The 7,500-nt window shown below is 32.8% G+C and overlaps 1 protein-coding gene across 10 annotated transcripts in view; it reads left to right on the forward strand.

The window, feature by feature from the left end:
• Positions 1-7,500, forward strand: part of anchor (integral membrane protein GPR155 homolog anchor) — a 70,305-nt gene that overhangs the window by 57,218 nt on the left and 5,587 nt on the right. For 5 of the 10 annotated variants that reach the window (XM_086544459.1, XM_086544461.1, XM_086544463.1 and 2 more), the window contains 8 exons: positions 3,630-3,805; positions 4,203-4,322; positions 4,730-4,899; positions 5,241-5,347; positions 5,775-5,972; positions 6,420-6,541; positions 7,090-7,255; positions 7,388-7,500. The exon at positions 7,388-7,500 is cut by the window's right edge and continues 43 nt beyond it. In XM_086544459.1, the coding sequence (XP_086400585.1) occupies positions 3,630-3,805; positions 4,203-4,322; positions 4,730-4,899; positions 5,241-5,347; positions 5,775-5,972; positions 6,420-6,541; positions 7,090-7,255; positions 7,388-7,500 (1,172 nt within the window). The other 5 variants (XM_086544469.1, XM_086544468.1, XM_086544467.1 and 2 more) reach the window with 5 other exon arrangements.

Here is a 7,500-nt window from a genome sequence, read left to right on the forward strand (position 1 = left end):
GAGAGAGAGAGAGAGAGAGAGAGAGAGAGAGAGAGAGAGAGAGAGAGAGAGAGAGAGAGAGAGAGAGAGAGAGAGAGAGAGAGGAGAGAGAGAGAGAGAGAGAGGAGAGAGAGAGAGAGAGAGAGAGAGAGAGAGAGAGAGAGAGAGAGAGAGAGAGAGAGAGAGAGAGAGAGAGAGAGAGAGAGAGAGAGAAATAGACTTTGACTTTAGAAATAGAGAGAGAGAGAGGAGAGAAGGGAGAAGAGAGAAGGGAGATTTGATTTAGATTTAGCCATAGAGAGCGAGAGCGAGAGCGAGGGCGCGCGAGTGAGCAAACGAGAGAGTAAGAATCTCCGTTCTCTGTGGTGTCTCCTCTGATCCCCCAAATGTGAGAATGGACTTGCAAATTGATGACGAGAATCTGGTTTGGACACGAGACCACGGCCGCCGGGGGTTGTAAGTGCATGTGCGTTTGCACAAACTATTTTGGTCTCAATTTTGAAGACATAGGAGATGAACTTGATGGATTTATAGTTTAACGAAAGTTGTTCGTGTTTCTACTAAGAATGCGAAAGAGTGTGAGTGTGAAAGAGATACATCAGTACCATATTTTGTGCTTTTCTTAATCTCTTTCTTATGTAATGCTTACCAGGGATGTTGCGAAGCGCAGTTGAGTTACACGAAGGTACTGTGAGTAAGCGGTTATGACAAGGCTTGTTTCTTGAACTCTATCTGATCGGTATTTATTGACTAGACTTACCTTATCAGATAAGGTCAGTGTCAATGTTGATTCGGGAATTGAGAATGATTGTAGAGCCTTCTTATAAACCATTAGTTTAGCCTACTTTCTATAGGGTACATTCCAAGTGAAGTCCTGATGTCAGTACTGTGCTTATCATTATTTTGAATCTTATTTGTTAAAATGGCTATATTTTGTCTATTGAATCATAGGTGCTCCTGTTAGTATGACTACCTTAGTATTACTGTATAATGAAGTGTAATTCACTCATTTCAAAACTAAGATATAACAAATGTATGTATAGGCCTAGGGTAAGGGTGTTTCTTAGGAACTGTATTTAAGGTTAGCTGCCAAACCAGCATTCTAAAGTGAACATTTATTAACCCTTTCCCGACGGGGCACTCGCTACGCGAAGTCCCCTATGCCGGGCGATTGCAATATTGCATTGTAATCGTCACAATCGCATGACGCCCAGGCATCGGGAGTTTGGCTGTGTCACACGAGTGTGACGCACCGTCGTCATAGGGTTAACTGCCATGGTGTGAAGATACCATTTGCTTTATATAGTTTTTCATCTATATTTAATTTTTAAGTGATTTTGAGTTTTGGTAAAAGGTAAGGTAAATGTATAGAGACTCCCGCTCGTTGGCTTTGACTTTGCACCAATCGGCAAAGCCTCCATGCCCATTAGCACCCCTTCAAAAGTCAGCTAAGATAAATTACTTATTCTGGCAACATTGTGCTTGTAGATCCTCTTGGCAATTTGCTGTTAAAAAAGAAAAAAGGTAATTTGAGCTATTTTTTCTGAGTTTGTATGTTTGAGATTTATTAGGCTTTTCTGGAGCGTGAAGAATGAAGGCTCCGGTGATCCCTAGACACTGCGTCACTATGAAATTATATAGACGATTGAAGGCTTTCTATCATTGATCACAGTAAGTTTGAAATGGATTTCAAAAGAACAGAGCCAACATGATTAAGAGAAATAAATCCCACTTTAAAAGCCCCTTTGGACACCTGTGCTTGTAGGCTATACTTACCTACTTATATATAGCTGTTCATTATTATGAGTCAGTTATTTATTATTATGAATCACGATTTTGATTCCATATATATAGAATTATATAGAAATCAAATACAATTTATCAATATATTTTATCTGTATTTTAATAATTTCTGAATTTGGTAGGATTTTATTTTTAGACTTTATGCATTGCATGACTGAAAAAATCAAGCATGACACAGAAGATATCACATTGAAAAGTGAAAGTTTTTAGAGTGATGACAAGAGGTCTATATTTCATCACACTCTATAACATGAGATCTTTAAATGATGAATAGATATAGATATATAGGACTCTATGAAAATAAATAGGATTTAATACCTATGTGTGTATATAGATATATATTCATGTATCCATATAAGGTTCTTGAAGGAAAAGATAATTTGGCAACTGAAGGGCTCAGGTGGCAAGGTCATGCATTGATCTTGGTTCAGTTTTAGGAAAAGCAGTGCAAGCACAGCATGTGACATACCTTCTTATAAAGAAAATCAATTGAAATGTATTGAGAAAGTTATTTTTGTCTGATATGTATTGGGTTCTTCTCATCTATGAACACATCAGGAGAGAATGTAATATAAAGAACTAAATTTTGTGATGCAACAGTTATTTTAAAGCATTTTTGAAATGATAACACATGTTTATTTGTGGAATTGAAAAAAATAAAAGGAAAAGGGTATGAAATGAGTGTTGGTGATGGCATTGACTAATGGCGTATTCAAAACCCCTTAGATATATTATAAGACTGGCCCTATGGATTACATTCTTTTGTGTAAGTTTTTTTTTATTATTGTAGTTTTACTGAAAATGTCCCAAGTTTGAGAATTTAGTAGCTAAGTATGCAAGATTTGTTGAAGATCTCAGAGTTTGGATCGAAACTGTATGGTTTGTATTTTTGACATAGCTGTCACATATAAAGTTATGTGTTTATTACTATATTCTATTGAATATGGAATTATGACACATACATACAAATATATATACATTTGGAAATACATGTATACATACATACATACATGCATATACATGCACATACATATAATCTTGACTTAGTAGTTTACAGGCTTTCAACTTTTTTTCTGTTCATTACGATATTTTTTTTAAGAAATGAATTATTTTTGTTAAGAAAAATAATTTTCACCATATGTCTATGAGGGGATTTTGAATCCTAAAGTATACAAAACCATTTTTCAGAATTGGTTTGCTGCCCTGAACTAACACATCAAGTTGGTAATTAAACTAGTAAGGTTATATGACACTGCTAAATAAATTATTATGCAAAAGCAATGGCTATGGCACAATCAGATGTTAAAGGTCATGACATCAGTATTAGCTCTTTCTGGCCAAGTTTCCATTAAGGGATGGAGCCCAGGGTACAGCCCCATTGGCTGGGGAATAATAGCTAGGCCTAAGTTTAGATGAAAGTTAGATTAGGTGAGGCTGTAGACTTACTGCCCTGGTGCTGGAGTGATAGGCTTAGGGGTTCAGTCCCTTTGGTAGCAATTGCTATCAAAGATTGCTATTCAGCATTAAATACTGAATTACAAAGGAGATTCATTATAAATTACCCTCTTTTGGAATGTATAAAAGAGAAAGAAAGAAAGAAAAAAAAAAATATATATATATACATATAAATACATATATATATATATATATATTATATAATATATATATATATATATATATATATTATTATATATATATATATATATATATATATTTATATATATATATTATATATATATATATATATATAATTATATATATATATATTTATATATATATTATATTATATATAACAGAAAGAAGCAATTGAAAATAACATCATTAACCAACCTACTTTCTGATTCCAGGGCTATGGGCAGCTAGAATTTCTAAATATGAATGCAACAGACGACGGCTTGACTGGGGGGGGAGGCCCCACTGGTGTGCCTTTCCTTGAGGAGGAGGATGCCACGGACCTCTCCAGCGTGGCCTTCTCCAACCTCTACCCAGCTGTTATCGAGTGCTTTGTTATTATATTATGTGGGTAAGTAAAAGTCGTGTTGAGTTGAGTCTGGTCAGATTGTTTTAGGTTCTTTGTGATGGAGAGCATAGTGATAATTGGTTGATACTTCAACTTGTGGATTTTTTTTTTTTTCTTTGCTTTTTGAATTATATATCCCTTTTTCTATTATATATATATATATATATATATATATATATATATATATATGTATATATGATATATATATATAATATATTTATGTTTATATTTATATTTATATATCTATATCTATGCCTAGTAGTTACAAATATAAAGTGGAACATCCATGAACTTTAGTTCAATCACCGATTTAACCTTTTCATTCTTGTTCTTATTATTTTCATTCTCATTATTATTTGCACTCATTCTTATTCTTAGTCGTTCTTTCTTTACACAACAGATATTTGGCTGGCAGAGGCAATCTCATATCCCAGACAGAGTCGAAGGGCCTCAACACATTTGTCGGCACATTTTCCTTGCCTTCATTGATATTCATGTCGATGGCTCAGTTGGACTTCAGGTAAGCTGTCATGAAGATACAGATATGTTTATGTTGATTTTTTTTTTCTTCTTCCTTTTTTCAAATGTTTTCAAGTCTTCACTCTTTTATTAGAAAGAACTAGATTTTTTTAACACCTTTCTCAAGCAATTTATATACATTAATTTACATCAAAACCATCAAATGCCTAATTTTCATATAAAATCTGAAATAAAACCAACCCAGTTAATGAAATAAAGATCAGACATTTTAATGGGTAACTGCAAATGATTATTATTTTGTTAATGGTATTATTACTATTTTGTTATTATTTTTGTAATTGTTATTGTCATTATCATTTTTTATTAATATCATTATCATCATCATCATTATTATTATCAATATCAATATATTGTTTTCAACTCATTAGGGCTATTGATTTATTTCAGTTCTGTGAATTGGCTCTTTTTGCTATCCATCTGCATCTCCAAGGCTACAGTGTTTTTCTTGGTGATTCTGATAACACTCCTTGTGTACCGCCCTATGGATTTTGGCAGAGCTGGTCTCTTTGCCATTTTTTGTACACAGAGCAATGACTTCGCTCTGGGATATCCAATTAGTAAGTTTGTTCTGAGTGATTTTAGAATTTTATTTTGTATCGTTTATTCATTCATGTATTGATTTGATTTTTCATTTGATATAAGCATCAAGCTGCCTTTTTGCAAGATTGTCAACTTTTGCTGCATAGTATGAGATCCCTCCATTCAATTTGGAATTCATTTTATTGTTTTTGTCTTTTAAAATGAATTCTTTATTTTACATGTTCCACAAACATGATGATTTCTATTGCCACAAACCTCTGTTTTTATACCAAAGATATAGTCTTTTTTTTTTTTCAATATCATCAAGAAGCTCTCTCATTCTACTTTTAGTTTTTAATGATACCTTCTTACCCAACAGTTGCTGCTCTGTATGGAAAGAGTCATCCAGAATTTGCTTCCTACCTGTATCTTGTAGCTCCAATATCTTTGGTCTTCCTAAACCCCATTGGCTTTATCTTCATGGAAGTGAGTCCTTGTATTTATTTCATATGCTTGCTCTTACACATGGATTTATATAGCATTTAAATCTATAAGTTTAATTAGTTACTGCCAGAGGAAAATATCTTAATGATTATTTAATAGAATATGGCTTTTTGGTTTTCTCGTCAATATGCTATGACATGTTATTATCAGTATAGCTTATAAATTAAAACCAACACCAGCAAAACATTCAGCTTAGTATACTCTATCACACAGCCTCAGGCTGTTCACCCGCTCTAGTCGTGGCCAGGCACCATGCGCCCAATAGACATGACAAAATATCTTGCCACCACTCGATGTGATAACTTGTCACCTGGCATTAATGGGTTAAGATTACAGAAAAGAATTTACTTCATCCTCTTTATATTATATTTTTTAATTTAATTTCTCTTTGACTTTCCTTTCATCAAAGATTGGAAAACGCCACAAAAGCAACCAAGAGGGAGAGGAAGGCAGTTCTGCACGGAAAAAAGAGAATGGCTGCCAGATGGTTTTGTACATTCTCCGAGATGTTCTCCTCAACCCTATTGTCCTCATGACGGCCATGGGCATTGTGGGGAATTTTATCTTTGATCATAAGCTGCCCAATATCTTAGAAGGAATCTTGAAGGTATGTTGTTGCATGTTATATGTTATCTAGAGAGATAATTGTCTATCTATTTATATATATTTATATATCTGTGTGTTTGTTTTGTTATATATATGCCTACTTATACATATATAGATAAAAAGATCTAGATAGATAGTATGCATACATGTATGAATATATGTATTCATATTAAATTAGCAGAATTCTAAATTATAGGGTCTGCTGATATGAGATTTAAAGTTGCTCTTATTTTATATTACTATTTCATATTGTATATGTATATATATATATATATATAGATATTTATATATGTATGTATGTGTGTGTATATATATATATATATATATATATATATATATATATATATATATATATTTTTTTTTTTATTTTTTTTTTTTTTTTTTTTTTTTTTTTTTTTTTTTTTTTTTTTTCTTTCTACTCATTGATTAATTTCTTAATTTCTTACAGGTGATGGGTCAAGCATTCTCTGCTTCAGCCCTATTCCTCCTTGGTTTGAGGATGGTTGGGAAGGTCCAGACACTGAGAGGGTCAGGACTAGTCGTGCCAGGCATTCTCATTGCCACAAAAACGTAAGTAGAGGAGGCAGTAATAGCCAGGAATTTCAAGCTGTCATTTCATTTATTTATCTATATATCTATTTATATTTATCTATCTACCTACTTTGATTATTTTAATTAATAGGGCTATCTGACTCCTTAAATTTTTGCAACAACAGGATAAAAAGCTATTATATTTGTTGTTATTATTATTTTTCTAATCACTATAATTATAGTTGGTATAATATTAAAAATGAAAATGATAATGATGGAATGGGATGAAAATGAGAGGTCTGGTAGGCCTTCTAGTTGATCTTGGTGGCAATTGTTTGTGGAACTATTTATGTGTTAAAAAATACATATATATATATATATATATATATATATATATATATATATATATATATATATATATATATATAGTAAGACTAAACAATACTGAGTAAACATTATTTTTTACATTAGTATTTTATGCCAAGGAATAGATACCAATTTGAAAAGACTGTAGAGAGTTTATTTAATGTGAATATAGTTATAACCATAACAAATGTATCTTTAATGACAATGAAAAAAAATTCCAGGTTGATCCTCCCCTTAGTCACACGCGAAGTTGTGAGCCTACTACAACCTGGCGCGTCTGCCAATGAGACAGCAGACTACAGCAATTATGGCTTCCTGTATGGCACCTTCCCAACAGCTCCAGGGGTCTTTGTGTTTGCATCGCAGTATAATGTTGCTGTTGATCTGGTGAGAAATGATTTTTTATGTGTTGGTAGATCGCAAATACCTTTGCTTGTTTATATTTTTGTATGTTCATAATATGAAAAAAGAAGAAAGATTATTAACAAAAGCTAATGTATCTTTTTTGTCAATTGGCAGATGGCCAGTGCAATGGTTGCATGCACCTTCCTTTCTGCTCCTTTGATGTTTGTGTCTGCGAAGATGGTCACCCTTGTGAAGATCAACCCATTGGATTATGTAAAGGAGTTGGA

Source organism: Penaeus japonicus, unplaced genomic scaffold (genome assembly GCF_977035675.1).
Source record: "Penaeus japonicus unplaced genomic scaffold, GWHDUDI00000001_assembly GWHDUDI00000015, whole genome shotgun sequence".
NCBI classification, from domain to species: Eukaryota; Metazoa; Arthropoda; class Malacostraca; order Decapoda; family Penaeidae; genus Penaeus; species Penaeus japonicus.